Source organism: Plasmodium gallinaceum (assembly GCF_900005855.1).
Source record: "Plasmodium gallinaceum strain 8A genome assembly, contig: PGAL8A_v1_98, whole genome shotgun sequence".
Classification (NCBI taxonomy): Eukaryota; Apicomplexa; class Aconoidasida; order Haemosporida; family Plasmodiidae; genus Plasmodium; species Plasmodium gallinaceum.
Window position 1 is genome coordinate 1807674 of NW_021628265.1, and position 15025 is coordinate 1822698.

The window sequence follows — 15025 nt, forward strand, 5'->3', positions numbered from 1 at the left end:
CCTTTAAAAAAAAAACCAAAAAAAAAAAAAAAAAAAAAAAAATGAGCACCGAGATAAAATAAAAATAAGTAATAATACTTATTAAAAAGTATTTTTGTTTTTTTTTTTTTTTTAAATTTTTACGTTATGAAAATATAATGTAAATGTAAAAAGTGATAATATATTTGTAAACTTTTTATTAGACAAATAAAAGTTATATATATACAAAACTATTTAAATGCTTATATGTTTATATATGTTTTATGATATATTGTATTTTCTGTTGAATTTATTTAATTTTTTTTTAATAATAACAAAATGATTAAAAATGATGAATGCTCTATTTTAGGAGAAGTCATAAATTTTGAAAATATATATGAGTTAATGAATGTTGAGGAAAAAAATACATTAGTTATTTTAGAAGAAAAAATAAATAATTTTCTTTTAGGTTATTATAAAAATTTTGAAAGATTAACTATAAGAGAATTAGAAGAATTAAATAATTTTTTAAATATAATAATAAAAAAATTTATAGAAGAAAAAAGAACCTTGTTAGTGAACATTTTGTTGATACATTTTCAAAATATACCTAGTTCATTTATAAATGTAAAATTAAAAGACAATATATTTTATATTGAAGAAATTAAAAAATTTTTTTTATCAATATTAGACTTAAGTTCATATTTAAAGAAATGCAAAAATGATAATTCAGAAAAAATCAATTCTTTAATTACATCAATAATAAATTTTTTAAATTTATTCCTAGTAGACACATTAAAGTAATGAAATATAGAATTTATTTTATAATGCTTATAATTTTTTTTTTCTTTTACAACAAAGAAAAAAGTGTCTATATTATTTTTCTTTTTTTCTTTAAATATATACACATATTGAAATGAATGTATTTACTTTATTTTTTTATTTTTATTCTCTTTTTTTATTTTTTCATAATTATATATATATGCGTACCTTTTTCAGATTAATAGGATCGAATGTTTATAAAGATTTTTATATTAGAATAATAATAGATAGTAGAATTTTAGAAATATTTAATAATTTATATTTTGATCAAGAATTAGAAAATGAAAAAATTATCCATAGTTTACTTTTATTAACGGAATTTAAAGAATTTGATGATGAAATATGTAAATGTGATATTATAAAATTATTTATCAATCTACTTTCCACTAACATATATACCAATTATTTAATTATACAAATAATAATAAATGTTGTTAATAGAAATATAAAAATTATTAAACTTTTAATACATGATGAAATAGAACTTATTAACAACATTTTAGAAAAAATATATATAAGTATAAAAAGAGAATGCTATGATTTTACATGTATAAACCTGTTAAAATTATTTTCTTATATTATAGAAGGAAATTGTTTTGATAAGCTAATTTTTTTTGATGAACATTATTATTTAAATAATAGTGGAATTATATTTTTTAGTACATTATATAATATAATAGAACATATTAGAAGTCTAATTAAATTTCATAATATAATGAATATTTTAGAAGAAAAAAATGAATTATTTTATGATTTTATTTGCATTTTATTTTGCGTTTTAAGAAATTTAATAGAATTAATAATTAACCCACATAAAAAAATAATTTTTAGATCTATTAATGAAAATTCAGATGAAAATAAAAAATATAAGGTTAATGTAGAAAGTATAAAATTGATTAATAATATTTTAAATTTATCTTTAGATTTTTTAACTTGCAATAATTTACATTTTTCTGGTATTATTTTTAATATATATATATATATATATATATATATAAATTTATATATCATCTGTTTTTCTTAAATATAATTTTTTTTTTTTTTTTTTTTAAAGAAGAAAAAAAGATGTTACATTTATTATGTTTTGATATTATTAATGGTGTGAATAGCAGTTCCTTGACTGAAATAATAGATTGCACTACGTTAACTGAAAAAATAATAAAAAAAATACAAAATATGAAAGACAAAAATATGCATAATAAATATTTATATGTAAAGTATTTAGAATCTTTATTTTATATTAGTTTAAATAATGAAAGAGTATCTAAGGAAACATTAAAAGAAAATTTTATCATAAATATAGAAGAGAATTTTTATAAAATAAATAAGGATACAAAACATAAAAATTTAAAAAATTTAGAATTGGATAATTTATTAAAACTTTATTATTTTGGTATTATAAATATTTTTGTAAAAAATAATTTGACATCAGAAATTATTTTGCCTTTTGTTAATTATGTTATTTTAGAAGAATTAAAAAGGAAAAATTTTCTATTACAAAATGAGTTATACTACTTGGTATTTCTGCAGTTTTTAAATATTATTATAATAAATAACTTATATGAATTTAGAAAATTTATTGAAAATGATTTATTAGAAGATTTACTAAAAATATTTAAAATTAGTAGTTTCCACTTAAAAATTATGGTACCTTTATAGATATATATATGTATAATGTTTTGATATTTAAAAATAAGTATAAAATTAAATATTTTTAATATTGTAGTATAAAAAGCAATGATTACACTTTATTTTAAATACAGATATTAAAAATTTTAATACAATGGGTAGAGAAAAAAGTAATTTTAGAAGAGATAAAAAATTATTTAAATAAAAATAAGATGATATTTAAAGTTTTATTAGAGTTCTGGAAGGAAATACAAAACATGAATAACGGAATTAGAAATCTAAATTTAGAAATCAATGAACTTAACGTTTGTAACTTTAATTTCATACAATATTCAGATTATTTTTATATTAAATATATGAAATTATTTTTATTTATTTTTTTTTAATTTACATATTAATTTATTTTTCTTTTAATTATTTAGAATATTAGATCTATAATATATTATATATTTAAGATACTCACAAATAACTTTACAAAAGGTCTAAATTATTTTTCAAAAAATGAAGAATTTTTATATTATTTCAGATGCATAATGATTTTTGAAGAAAAATCTATTTTAGATATATACAATTCAATAATGAATCAAACTAATAGTTAGTGTAAATTTTTTAAATTTTTATAGTTAAAAATATGTATAAAATTTGTCTGAAAAAGAAATTTTTGTATTTTATTAAAATTATAATCTATCTTTGAAATTATATTTATATTTTTAATTTTTATTTTCTTTTTATTAGCCAAAGAATTAGTAGTGTTGGAAAATGATAAACTCATTTTGAATGGTAAAATAGAAAAGTGTAAAGCAAAAATTGAAAATATTGAAAAAAAGTTTCACATTATAATAAATTTAAAAGATAAAAAAAATATTAATAACTTAGAAAATTTTTATAATTATGTAAGAGGACAGCATGAATGAATTAAAAAAAAAAAAAATAAATAAAACTGTTAAAAGAAAAAGATTAATATGTAACATAATTAAATTTAAAAGATCTATTTTACACCGTTAAATGACTATGTTTTATATAAAAGCGTAAATTTAACATTTTGTTTGTTTTTTTTTTTTTTTTTTAAAATTATGTTTAAAACTTTTTTTAAAATAAATATGTGTGTGCCGTTTTTTTAAAATTATGAAACAAATATATTTATTGTTAATTTTTATTCATAAAAGAGCAATATATACAAATTCCACTAAATAAAATATAATATAATTTTTTTTTACAAGACTTGTTTAATATTTTTTTAAATATTTTATTTTTACGGTTTCATAATTATACAATTTTGATTTCAAATATGATTTTCTTTTATATAAAAAAATTTTCTTTTAACAGCAGAAGTTTTTAGTTATATTTTATTAAAAAAAAAAACAATTAATAAAAAACAATTCATGAAAAAAATTTAAAGTTTTAATACAAAAATTTAAGTCTCCTATGACATTTATGAAAATGCAAAAAAAAAAAAATTTTTAAATTTACTTTTTTGCATTTCTTTTGTTAATCTGTGAAAATTCTACAATGCTTATTTTTATCAATTTTGATTAAAATAACTGCAAATAATCGAGATATTTTTTAAGTTTTACTTGTGGATAAATATTAATAAAATTTTAATTTTTAAAATGTATAAGACAAAAAATAATGTTTAAATGTTACAAACAAAAAAAAAGAAGAGAAAAAAAAATTTTTTGTATTTAGCTTTATATATATAATGTATTCGTAAATTTTTTATTATTTAAAATATGTTGCATAAAAATAAATAGAATTATAACTTTCATATAAATGAAAATATGGCTGAAAATAAAATAAAAAAAAAATCGATGCATTACAAAAATAATGAATTAAAAAGAATAAGTAAAATTAATAAGAATATAAGCGACATGAATTTTAAAGGAAAGGAATATTTCTACAGAACAAATAATAAATACATTGACGATAATTACATTGATGTTTTAAAAAAAAAATGTATGAAAGAAAAACAGAAATATTTTTTATTCTTTCCACCTTTTTTGAATAAAACATTAAAGAAAAAGGAAAAACATACTATAAATATAATAATTTTTATGAGTTTTTTTTTAATTTTTTATATTATACTTAAAAATTATAGTTATAGTTGGAAAAACGAAAATAATATTACTAATAGTTTTGATTCTTACTTTGAAAATGATGAATACATTTATATTCCAAATAAAAAAACTTCTAATACAATACATTTGAAAAATATACTAGGAACTGAAATAGTAGATAATAATTTTTTGAGTATATATTCCGAAAGTATGAAATATTTAAGACAAACTAGTTTAAATTTTTCATTACGCCAAAGATCCTTATCTACTGAATGCTACGTATATTTTAAAAGTTTTTTAAAACAAGCTATATCCCCGCACAGTTTAACAAAAGCAATAAAAATTGATAAAGAATATATATATCCTTGGGACTCCATAACACAAGATGAGGTATCGAAAATATTTGAAAATGCGAAATTTTTTGGGTTTTTAGTTACGTGGTTTAAAAATCATAGAAAGGCACAAAATGTAAGTCAAGAATTTTTAAAAAGAGAAATGCCTGTTTTATCACCCCGTTTTATTCAGAGGGCGGATTTATATACTCATTTTTATAAAAATAATGATGAAATGGAACCAAATTTTTATGGTGTAAATTACACCTGGCTAGGGCATGCAACAGGTTTAGTAGTAGTAGATGGGTTTAAGGTATTATTAGACCCCGTTTTTAATATTGAATTATTAAGTCTTAAAGGAATTGCGAGATCCTTATTAAATTGGGCAAATGTTAAGATAATGGGAGGATTAGGAGCAAGAATATCAAAGTCTCCGTGTAATATTTCTGATTTACCAGATGATCTACATGCTGTTTTTGTTTCTCATAATCATCATGATCACATAATGGAAGAAGATGTGAGAGTTTTATGTAAATTAAAAAAATTTCAAAATGTTATGTGGTATGTCCCAGAAGGGTTAGCAAACTTTTTTCTTAAAGAAGGTTGCAAAGCTGCAAAAATTTACGAGTTGTCTTGGGGAGATGAAAGATGGATATCATGTTGGATATCATATAAACAATTTCAATGTAGAGATGGTATATGGAAAAGTAAAAATAATGCGAATAGCATTTTTAAATATAAAATAATTTATGCTCCCACTCTTCATTGGACAGCAAGAAAAGATAATCTAAGTGATTTTAATCAATCCTTATGGGGTTCATTAATATTAAAAGGCCCAAAACATAAATTCTATTTTTCTGGTGATACTGCATATTTAAAGGATGATTTTGAAGAATTTAAAAAAATTGGGAGATTACATGGTCCATTTCATTTAGCTGCTATATCTATTGGTGCATATGAACCAAATGATCACCTAAAATATCACCACGTACATCCATGGGAATCTGTGAAAATATGGAGAGATATAAGAGCAGAAATTGCTGTTGGAATTCATTGGGGTACTTTTCGATTATCTGCTGAAGAATTTATGCAACCTAGAGATGATTTAGAAGCTGCTTTGCTTGGTGTAAGCTTTTATACATTAAGAAACATAAGTTTACCAGAAAAAAAAAAGAAAATAAAAAAAATAATGAAAAAATATTATATTAAAAACAATAATGAAAAAAAAAAGGAAAATGATGATCTAGAAGATTTAAAAGAATATTTTTATCCTTCTTCAAATGATGAATACCATGAATATACAGAAAGTTTTCATTCTATATTTTCAGACAATTTAAATTTATTCTATAGTGATATTAATCGAAATTATGTTAAACATATGTATCAACAAAAAAAGTTATATGCATCAACATACAAACGTTTTAAAAGGGCTTTAATTTTAAGAAACTCAAAAAAATTACCAAAATCGTGGAAAAAGCTATTACTAAATCTTTCTATTCGTTTTCAAACTATACCTATAGGTGGATCAATTGAAGTGAATTCAAAAAATGAAAATATTTCTATGACAAGATCAAGTGAATATAATTCTACACTATACGAGCATTATACATTTCCTCATTGGTATAAAAGCAAAGAAAACGAAGAAGTGCCAAATCAAAACTCTTTTATGTATGAAGATTTGATGAATTTTCATATTGTAAGCTGAGATTTCATTTAAAAAAAAAAAAAAAAGAACAAAAATAAAAAAAAATTTCTTTTCTTATTTTTATTAGTATTTTTTATTTTTTATTTTTGGCTCTAATTTTCATAATATTTTTTAATTACGTAACGAATACATTATCAAATTATTTTTTGATCTAAATTTTTTTTTTTTTGTTTTAAATATAATAATTTTGTCTTCCTATTTTGAATAATTTTATTTTAAATTAAATTTTACAATTCCAATATTTTTTTTTTTTTTTTTATAAAATTAATATAATTTTTGTAAGTTGATTATATGGAAACATTAAAAAAAAATTATGTTTACAAATGTGAATTTTTTTAATTAATAAAAACGTTAGCATGTTATTATCAAATATTGAATAATTTATAATTATTAATTTTTAAAAAAAAATATTTAAAGTTATATACATTTTCTTAAAAGATATAAAAAGAATAAAAAAAAAAAAAAAAATAGACAACATATACAATATATTTATATATATATATAATAATTTGAAAAATATTATACTTTTATTAAGATAATGAATGCTTCATTTGCAAAAAGTTTCAATATAAAGAATGAAAAATAGAATTTATAATATATCATTATTAATTATTATTTTTAGATGTATAAACTAAATTTTCTCTGAAGTAAATATCTTTTATATTCTATATAGCATATAATATAATAATAATAGTTAACAAAAAAAAAAAAAAAAAAAAAATTAGCTCTTTTATTTTTCTTTATCATAAATGTTGTAAAAATAATGAGGAATACTATTCATTATATCTGAAGCTATTAATCCTCTGTGGTTTTTATTAAAACCTTCTTTACACAAAATTTTAAGAAAATAACTTCCATTAAAAGCTGAAAGTGCATCTAAACACTCATTATGATGATCAGTATTATCAATATTTAAAATTTCTTTAATATGTTGTGAAATTTTTTTTTTTTTTTTGGATGCCCAACAATAAAAAACAGCCAATAAACCAGTCTATAGTTAAAATAAGGTAAATATAAAGTATATATATATATATAAATATTTAATAAATATTAATTAAAAAAAAGATAAAAAAAAATATATATATATATATATATATATATATATACCAATATATCACCAAGTCCTCCTAATCTTTTTAAGCATGGATTACTAATAAATGATACAAAAAAAAAATTTTGAGAAATAAAAATATCATAAAAACCTTTTATTAGTATTTTAGGTCCTTTAAATATTAAATTCATTTTATGTGCACTATAAATAATTTGATGAGAATCTATTTGTTCAAATTTTATACTTTTATCATCTGTCAAAAGTAAAATCATCTTTTTAAATTCATTTTTATTAGGTGTAAATATGCAGTTTTCATAATTTTTAATTAATTCAAATAGATTATTATTTGAAATAATAAATTCTATTATATCAGCATCTAGAATTAAAAATACATTTTTTTCTATAAATTTTTCTATAATATATATAAGACACTTTCTTGTAGTTTCATCAATTAAACCAAGACCAGGACCAATAACACAAGAATCAATTCTATTCATTAAATATTCAACACATTTTTCTAAATCGCTTTCTTTAACTTCTGTTATTTCCGATTTATTGTTATATAAATATGGGTAAACAATTAATTCACAACTATAACTTTTTAAAGGAATAGAGTTTTCTTTAGAAGTTATCACAAAACATAAATCAGCTCCTAATTTTAAAGAAGTCATAGCTGATAAAAATGGAGCACCACAATAAACTTCATTACCTCCTATAACACATATTTTTCCACTACATCCTTTGTAGTCACTTTCTGATAATTCAGGTATTATGTAATCTTTTAGATGATATAAATCTCTATCTTAAAAAAAAAAAAATTTTTTTATATTTTTTTTATACAAACTTATACTTTTACACAGTTTTATTTAAATATGCATATATATGTGTATGCAATTCTTTTCTTTTATATGATATATATAAATATATATAAACTTTAAATATTTTATAAATATTGTCATTTCAATTAATGCAATAAATTTAGAATGGAAGGAAAAAAAGAAGATTTTTTTTTTTTTTTTTACTATGTAGTTTTCTATTTAAATCAATACTATTTAATAACAAATTTGAACAAATATTAAATTCTTCCATATTTTACCTACTTAAAACAAGAGTATTATTTTTCTAATTTTTTCTTAATATAATGATAAAAATTAAAATAAAATAATTTTTTAATATATATAGTTCTAAGGAGTGCTTTTAAAAAATAAAAGACTTCATAACGTTCTTTATGACTTACACATATATTTTAATTTGAAATATTTAGTTAAATGTATGTATGAAGGCATATATAAAATTTCATTTATATTATTTTCTTTAATTCCTAAATTTGTGCGTGTATATTATGTTTCAATTGGAATAAAAAACTTATATAGTATTCTATAAGTTTTTAAAATTTTTAATATAATTTTCAATTTATTAATATAGAGAAGGAGGTGGTTTTAAATTTAGTGAATTTTTATATAAAATCTTATTTTTAAATAAATGGTAAAAAAGGAAAAAAAAAAATTTTACAAGAGTTAGTACTTTATTATCTTTGATAAACTTTTGTTTTTTTCTCTTTTGTTTCACTGAAAATGGTTTGATAATTCTTTATTTCTTTTGGTATATTTTCCTTAATTAAAATTATATTTTTGGTGAAAAAAAACAAATTTTACTTTTCACCAAGAATATTTTAAGAGATTTCTTAAATTATCTTCGTTTGTCATTTTTTTTATGCTTCAAAAAAAATTTTTTTTTTTTTTTTCTATTTGGAAAAAAATAATACATGCCAACATACATGTAAAAACGTTATTTTTTATTTATTAATTTTTAATTTTTTTTTTTTTTTTTTTTTTTTTTTATGTTTTATAATTTATAACAAATAAATTTTTTTAAAATAATATTAAAAAAAATTCTATAAATAATTATGTTAAATAATTTTTAAGAAAATTAACAAGAAAAATAAAATATTTAGCAAAAATTTAAATAAATATAATATTATCTAAATTATATTCTTAGTAACAATATTTTTTTCTTTTTTTTTTTAAGTAACTTTAATAAAAATGTTTAACGATCAAAAAGTTTTAGTTGATATTTATATTCCAAGAAAATGTTCTGCTACATCAAGACTTATACCTGCTAAAGAACATGGAGCAGTTCAAATAAATGTTGGAATGGTAAGAACAAAAAATAGAATAATTTTAACATAAAAAAAGAGTATATATTATATATATGTATATTTTTTTTATATGAGAATATACATATTTTATATATATATATATATATATATATGTCCTTATATTAAAAAAGAGCTTTGGTTTTTTTTTTTTTGTATTTTTAAATATGAATATATGAAATTAAATAAAGAATAGTTTATTTTATTATGTTAGTATATAACTTCTTATATATATATTGTTACTTTAACTTTTATTTTTAAGGTTGATGAAAATGGTGTTTATAATGGAAAATCAGAAACATTCGCAATTTCTGGCCATGTCAGGCAAAAAGGAGAATCAGATGCTTGCTTGAACAGGCTTTTACATGAAAAAAATATGCTATCTTTTTCAAATTAATGAAAAAATATAAGATAAAGAATAATAATTTTTAAACACATTGTATTAACATAAGTTTTTCATGAGATTTTAATTAGTTCTTAATTTTATTATATATTACATATATATTATTTTTTATTTTTTTTTAAATTTATTGGAATAAATGTTTTATAAAAATAAAAAGAAAAGATTAATAACTATAAGTGACTTGTTTTAAAAATTTTTAGAATTGTAAGAATTCAAATTATTCTATAAGTATGTGAAAATTAATTTAAATAATAAATTAAAAACAAAAAAAACCAAAAAAAAAAAAAAAAAAAAAAAGATATTTAAATAATACACTTAAAAGCAGATGATGAATCATCCATTTTGCTTATATTTTTTTTAATATATTTAAATAAATTTTTATTATTATATTTTAAAAAAATTATTTTTAATAAAAATCTATATTTTATTTAGCTTAATTTTTTTTTTTTTTTGCTCAAAACCCAATATGCTGCAACCACTGTTTTATTTTTAATGTATGTAATCCTTTAACTTCAATATATCCTACATGTTCTCTAACTGGTGCTTCACATATATTCCTTAAATGTTCTTTGAATACCTTAAGAATTATTATATATATTTACATAAATAGTATAAGAGAATAAAAATTATTTTATTTATTTTTTTATTTTACTTTAATATCTCCATAAATATGTCGGACAATCGTTGTAACTATTGTTCCATGTCTTCTTATTTTGGGATATACTGGTAAATTTCCAGAAGTAGTTCTACTTACCTGTAAAAGCAAAAAAAATAATTCTATTTAAGTAAATATATACAAAGATATTTTATTTTTATTAAAAAAAAAATTCTGTTAAATTATATACTCTAAATGGCAAATTATACGAGCTATCATTCTTTTTTTGAAATTTTGATTGAAGGACTCCTCTTTTATTTAAATAAAAAAAACTTGTAAAATTTACACTTTTTCTTATATTTGTATTATTAAAAAATAAATAGCTATTCATTATATAATTAGAAATAGAAGAAAACTTCAAAAGAAAAAAAAAAAAAAAAAATTAAATAATTAGTAAAATAATTTAAAATGTGTTACCCCTATTATGGATTTTTAATTTTTTTTTTTTTCTAAGAGCATTTAAAATATTCATGTTAGAGCAAAACTTTTTTAATATTGATTTCAAAAAAAAGTAAAATTATATTAAGATTTTTCCAAAGAATTAAAAATTTTGATATAAATTTAGAAAATATAAGAATAAATAATCTTGATTTTAAAAATTTTTATATAAAAAAAAAAAAAAATAAAATAAACATAATATATATATTTGTCTTTGTATTTAAATGAATATATATAAAAGGAAAAAAGGAATTTTTTTTTTTTTATATTAATGCTTTTTTTTTTATTTTAACAAAGCAACTGCTTTTTGACCTATATTTATTATACTCATTAATTTATTGAGGTCATTTTTTAAAGATGTGAAGTCATTTCTCATATTTTCTATTTCTTCACTATTATTTATATAAATTTCTTCAATTTTATTTACCTGAATTTTATTAAAAAACAAAAAAATTATAAAAACTTTTAGTTTTTTTAAAAAAATAGTTTAAATTTATAAGTATATTTTTTGAGAAAATGCATATAAAAAAAAATACTTATTTTATTTTTGGTATAATACCAATCTTCCATGTTTTTTAATTAGATTTAATGTAGATAATTCTTCATTTTTTTTTTTCTCTTTTATCATTTTAATTTTTTTTAGTTTTTTATTAATTTTAGTATTTATATTTTCGGAGTCAAAAAGTTCACAATTTTTTTCATTGGGTGTATCATTTTGAGAATTTATTTTTTCCTTTATATTATTGCTATAATAATTGAAACTTTTTTTTTCGTTATTAAAATTTGTAGATTTTATTTCATTATCATTTTTGTCATGATTAATTTCATCTTTATATTTTTGTTCCTTTTCTATTTTTATTTGTATTTCATTTGCATTTTCATTTATCTGTTGATTTTCTTCTTTATATTTTTCTTTTTTATCATTTGCAAAAGTTATACTACTTTTATTTTTCTTGTCCATAGTACTATTTTTTGTACCTATTTTAATTATCTTTTCCAAATTTTCATTTTTCTCATTTTCATTTTGGCTTCTAAGGCAGAAAATTTCTCCGTTATCTAGAATTTTATTATTCTCATGTAAATCGTTTTTTATTATTTTTATATCATCACTTTTTAATTTGTTTTTCAGTAAACTTTTCTTTTTTATTTCTATTGAGTTTTTTTTAAAGCGAAATTTATTTTTATAATAGGAATCGCTTGATTCATCTGATGAATCTTTTGTTTCCTCATTTATGTTTTTTTCTAAATCACTTTTTTCGTTATGAATATCACCCATTTTTGTAATGTTATTTAATATTTATCTTTTTTTTTTTATTTTTTTATTGTTATCATTAAGTTTTATATACCTTTAATTATAAATTTTTTAACCAAAAGAACATGATACTTTATGAATAGAAAAAAAACATAATGGGTAACTTTTATTTTAAAATTTTTCTAATTATAATTTCTTTTTTTTTTTTTTCTTTTGTAATTAATATAATATATGAATCGTCATTCAAAAAAAAAAAAAAAAAAAGACAAAAAGAAAAAATCCACATTAATTAAATTTCTTAAAATGTTTTTTTTTTTTTATAAAAATATAAAAAAATTATATATAATAATGAAAAGAAATTATTTAAATATTAAGAAATTTTAGGTTCATTTTTTTAAAAATAATTTTTTTTATTTTTATTCTAATAATTCCGTTATTACTTTTCATATCTATATTTGCTTGGTTCTTTAATACGTTTTAAAAAAATATATGTAATAAAATAAAAAGGTATATTAAAATAAATAAAAAAGTATTAATATATGAAGTATAAAAAAAAAAAAAAAAATATATATATATATATATATAATAATACATAGCTATAGTTTCTAAAACTTTATATTGAATTTTTTTTATATTTAGATTAACTTGTGAACATCTTAGTTATGTATTTTTTTTTTTTTAAAAAAAAAAAATTTCACATAAATGTATATGAATGAAATTATCTTGATCTTTGTCTCATCTTTCTCCTTTTCTTTTGTAAACGTCTAGTCCTCTTTTTCTTCCACTAAAAATTTTGAGAGAACATAAAACATTTATAAAAATAAAATTACTTTATAACCATATACATATATAAATATGATTTAATAAAAATATAAAAAAAATGTGTAAAGAAATTTTTTGTATACATAAATAAATGGATATGATTGAGTAAATGTATAAATGAAGTACAAATAATAGTATGATGAATTTGTAATTATAACTTACTACAATAAATTATATATACGTAATATATATATATATAATTACACAATCAAACAGTAGAATTAAAAATGCATTTCTTATATAGAAATTAACAAAAAACATATATACATGGCAAATTATAGGTATTAACCTTTTTAAAAAATTTAATTTTAGAATACATATAATATTAAAAATAAGAATGTACACAAACGAAAAATAAATAAAAAAAAAAAAAATAAAAGGAAATTAATAAATTATATAATTTTTTTTTTATGTATTTTTCATCTACCTTCCAACGCATTTTTGCCCTTGACTTCTTATATCTGCTTGCTCCATGAGCCATTTTGAAATTTTTTGTTTTGATTGAATTAACTTTTTAAAATTTTATTATAAAAGAAATTATAAGTACTATAAAAATATTTAATAACTTATTTACATATAATATAAATACTTTTTTTACTGTTATTTTTTTTTTTTTTTAATTATTCATTTTTTTTATCTTATTTTTTTATTTTATTTATTTTTTTATTTTATTTATTTTTTTTTATTATAATTATTATTATTTTTTTTTTTTTTTAATAATAAAATTGTAAAAAAAAAAAATTAAAACGTTGAAAAAAAAGATGTAGCAATATTTAAAAAACAGTTCCGCTTAAAAAAAAAAAAATTTCATTTTACATGAATTATTCTTTTTATTAAAAATATATGTTAAAACTAAAAAAAAAAAAAAAATAAATTATTATAAAACATATAAACATCTTAATACAATTGTGATGAAAAACAAATAAATTCTATTTTACTTTATTTTACTTTATATGAATATAATTTCTTATTTTTTAATATTATGGTAAAATATATAAAAAAATAATGTTCAAAAAAAATTGTGAGGTGATCAATGGGGTTTCTATAATAAGTTTATGCCAAGAAAATTTAAAATAAAATATTAACATTTTTATTACTACAACATTATTTTTAAATGTATTATACCCATAATACAATATAAGTAACATGTTAAAATAATTATGTTATTTATAATGTATGGATTTTAAACATATAAAAAACAGAAGTGAAAAAAAAAAAAAAAAAAAAAAAATATACATGTGAAATTAGAAAAATATCACTAATATAATGAAAAATATAGATGTGACCATTTATATATAAGGGTTATATAAAAAATAATCGTAATTTTTTTTCATTATTACAATTACTATCTTTATATATTTTTATACAATATTATATATTCTTTATAAAAAATTTCTTATATGTAAAGTTTTGAATTACAAGTGTTACTTCAACTTCTATTGGTATTTTTATTTCTACATTTTGGATTATTAAATTTATTTTGATTCCAAGAATTCTAATTTTTTATGAAAAATTAAAATTTACATTTCTCCTTATAACAACAATGAAAATTTTAAAAAAATACATTTTTTTTTAAATAGTATTATTTTTAGACAAATATTTTTGTAAACATATTCTACAATTAATTATAGTATTTTGCACAGTAACTTTTCTTCCTTTATATAATGATTACCTAAAAAAAAAAAAAAAAAATTGTAGAATTCCGTTTTTGTCTTATAAATAAGAATATTAATACTATTTGAAAATTTA

General features: G+C 17.5%; 7 protein-coding genes across 7 annotated transcripts; 3 read left to right on the forward strand and 4 right to left on the reverse strand.

Annotated features, from left to right (window-relative positions):
- Window positions 1–297: 297 nt before the first annotated feature.
- PGAL8A_00371200 (conserved Plasmodium protein, unknown function) lies at window positions 298–3323 on the forward strand (the record flags this gene model as incomplete). The annotated part of the gene is made up of 6 exons (XM_028672773.1): window positions 298–758; window positions 958–1664; window positions 1835–2427; window positions 2544–2714; window positions 2832–3003; window positions 3145–3323. 6 exons carry the CDS (start codon window positions 298–300, stop codon window positions 3321–3323), a joined length of 2283 nt encoding a protein of 760 aa, XP_028529292.1.
- An 864-nt stretch (window positions 3324–4187) lies between these two features.
- Window positions 4188–6500, forward strand: PGAL8A_00371300 (conserved Plasmodium protein, unknown function; the record flags this gene model as incomplete). The annotated part of the gene is made up of 1 exon (XM_028672774.1): window positions 4188–6500. One exon carries the CDS (start codon window positions 4188–4190, stop codon window positions 6498–6500), a length of 2313 nt encoding a protein of 770 aa, XP_028529293.1.
- A 730-nt stretch (window positions 6501–7230) lies between these two features.
- PGAL8A_00371400 (carbohydrate kinase, putative) lies at window positions 7231–8640 on the reverse strand (the record flags this gene model as incomplete). Its single annotated transcript, XM_028672775.1, has 3 exons — window positions 7231–7491; window positions 7608–8353; window positions 8574–8640. The coding sequence occupies 3 exons, from the start codon at window positions 8638–8640 to the stop codon at window positions 7231–7233; spliced, it is 1074 nt and encodes a 357-aa protein (XP_028529294.1).
- Window positions 8641–9593: 953 nt separating this feature from the next.
- Window positions 9594–10103, forward strand: RPS21 (40S ribosomal protein S21, putative; the record flags this gene model as incomplete). Its single annotated transcript, XM_028672776.1, has 2 exons — window positions 9594–9707; window positions 9969–10103. The coding sequence occupies 2 exons, from the start codon at window positions 9594–9596 to the stop codon at window positions 10101–10103; spliced, it is 249 nt and encodes an 82-aa protein (XP_028529295.1).
- A 460-nt stretch (window positions 10104–10563) lies between these two features.
- PGAL8A_00371600 (mitochondrial large subunit ribosomal protein, putative) lies at window positions 10564–11095 on the reverse strand (the record flags this gene model as incomplete). Its single annotated transcript, XM_028672778.1, has 3 exons — window positions 10564–10686; window positions 10762–10863; window positions 10955–11095. The coding sequence occupies 3 exons, from the start codon at window positions 11093–11095 to the stop codon at window positions 10564–10566; spliced, it is 366 nt and encodes a 121-aa protein (XP_028529296.1).
- A 390-nt stretch (window positions 11096–11485) lies between these two features.
- On the reverse strand, window positions 11486–12478 carry PGAL8A_00371700 (conserved Plasmodium protein, unknown function; the record flags this gene model as incomplete). Its single annotated transcript, XM_028672779.1, has 2 exons — window positions 11486–11629; window positions 11762–12478. 2 exons carry the CDS (start codon window positions 12476–12478, stop codon window positions 11486–11488), a joined length of 861 nt encoding a protein of 286 aa, XP_028529297.1.
- A 694-nt stretch (window positions 12479–13172) lies between these two features.
- On the reverse strand, window positions 13173–13757 carry PGAL8A_00371800 (60S ribosomal protein L41, putative; the record flags this gene model as incomplete). Its single annotated transcript, XM_028672780.1, has 2 exons — window positions 13173–13238; window positions 13704–13757. 2 exons carry the CDS (start codon window positions 13755–13757, stop codon window positions 13173–13175), a joined length of 120 nt encoding a protein of 39 aa, XP_028529298.1.
- Between the last annotated feature and the right edge of the window lie 1268 nt (window positions 13758–15025).